The following is a 1,229-nucleotide window of genomic DNA, read 5'->3' on the forward strand; positions in this document are numbered from 1 at the left end:
TTAAGATTGTTAAGATGTCTTAAAAATGTTGAAAATGTTAAATTTAGCAACTAAAAAATTATTAGAGAGAGCTTTTTAATTCATTAAAATAATACAATATTTTTTATAACACTCTAAACTAAATCCTACCTTAAAAAATTATGATTAACATATGTATATTAGTAAACATCACAATATCAGAAACTTTTATTTTGGTACACATTATCTTATTCATTTTGAAAACAAATAAAGTAATAAAATGTAATAATTTGTGGTCATTGCAAACATTTTAATAAGATAATTTTTTTCAAACACCTATTTAAAATTCAATTCCCTTATAAACCTGTATTAATAACAGAAAGCAACTCGTATAATACTACTTGTAATGTATAAAACTAATTATTTATATGTTGCATATTGGGTAAGAAAAGATTAAGTATATACTACAAAAAACTATGGAAAAATTAATTTCAATGTAAAAAACATAGAAATTTGTACATATGTTAAATGCATGAATTGTTTATGACCACATAAATAGCATAACTCAATTCTTGAATTAATATGAAAACATACCGGCGGACTTCTCTCCCTACGTATGTCCAGATCTCCAAAGCCACCTTCGCCACCAGACTATTAACATTAGTACGTTAAATTCCAGTATTTTCTACATTAATTGTTAAGCGCATTGTTTATTAATAAAGCATTTTTACCAATTCTGACACAATATAATAAAACATGCTGAATTTTGTAAAAAGTTAAATTCTAGTACAAGCTAATTATGATTTTAGTAGTTCTTGTGCAAAAATAATCCAATATTACTTAAGTGGAACTAGAAGAAGTAACACTGGTAAATGTAATCTTCTTATATGTTCTTCAAATGCAAAAATCAAAACTTCAAGAATTTCTAATTACAGTATGTGATATTAAAAGTGCACACCACAGTAATTCAGAGAATATCATAGATATAAGGGATAGAAAATGTAGCAGTATAAGATCAATCTTGATGCATTCATGCGTAAATACATTTGCTTCTTAATTTTTCTACAGAAACAGTATGATGCTCAACAATTTAGATTACTTTGCATACATTAGGTGATTGTATACACACTGTGATTAAATGGTCCTAACAGTTAAAAATAAAAATAAGTTAAACTGAAATTTTCATTAATTTGAATCAAATAAATTATAATAAATTATAGTAAAGGAATCATATTTTAAGAATTTATTTTGCACTTTTTTAAAATTTGTAA

At 24.5% G+C, this 1,229-nt stretch overlaps 1 protein-coding gene across 1 annotated transcript in view; it reads right to left on the reverse strand.

Annotated features, from left to right (window-relative positions):
* LOC108572338 (sodium/hydrogen exchanger 7) overlaps positions 1 to 1,229 on the reverse strand; it is a 10,620-nt gene that overhangs the window by 5,401 nt on the left and 3,990 nt on the right. The window contains 1 exon segment of the mRNA XM_017934558.1: positions 553 to 609. Coding sequence (XP_017790047.1) covers positions 553 to 609 — 57 coding nt within the window.

The sequence above is a fragment of the Habropoda laboriosa genome, unplaced genomic scaffold (genome assembly GCF_001263275.1).
Source record: "Habropoda laboriosa isolate 0110345459 unplaced genomic scaffold, ASM126327v1 scaffold65, whole genome shotgun sequence".
Lineage (NCBI taxonomy): Eukaryota > Metazoa > Arthropoda > Insecta > Hymenoptera > Apidae > Habropoda > Habropoda laboriosa.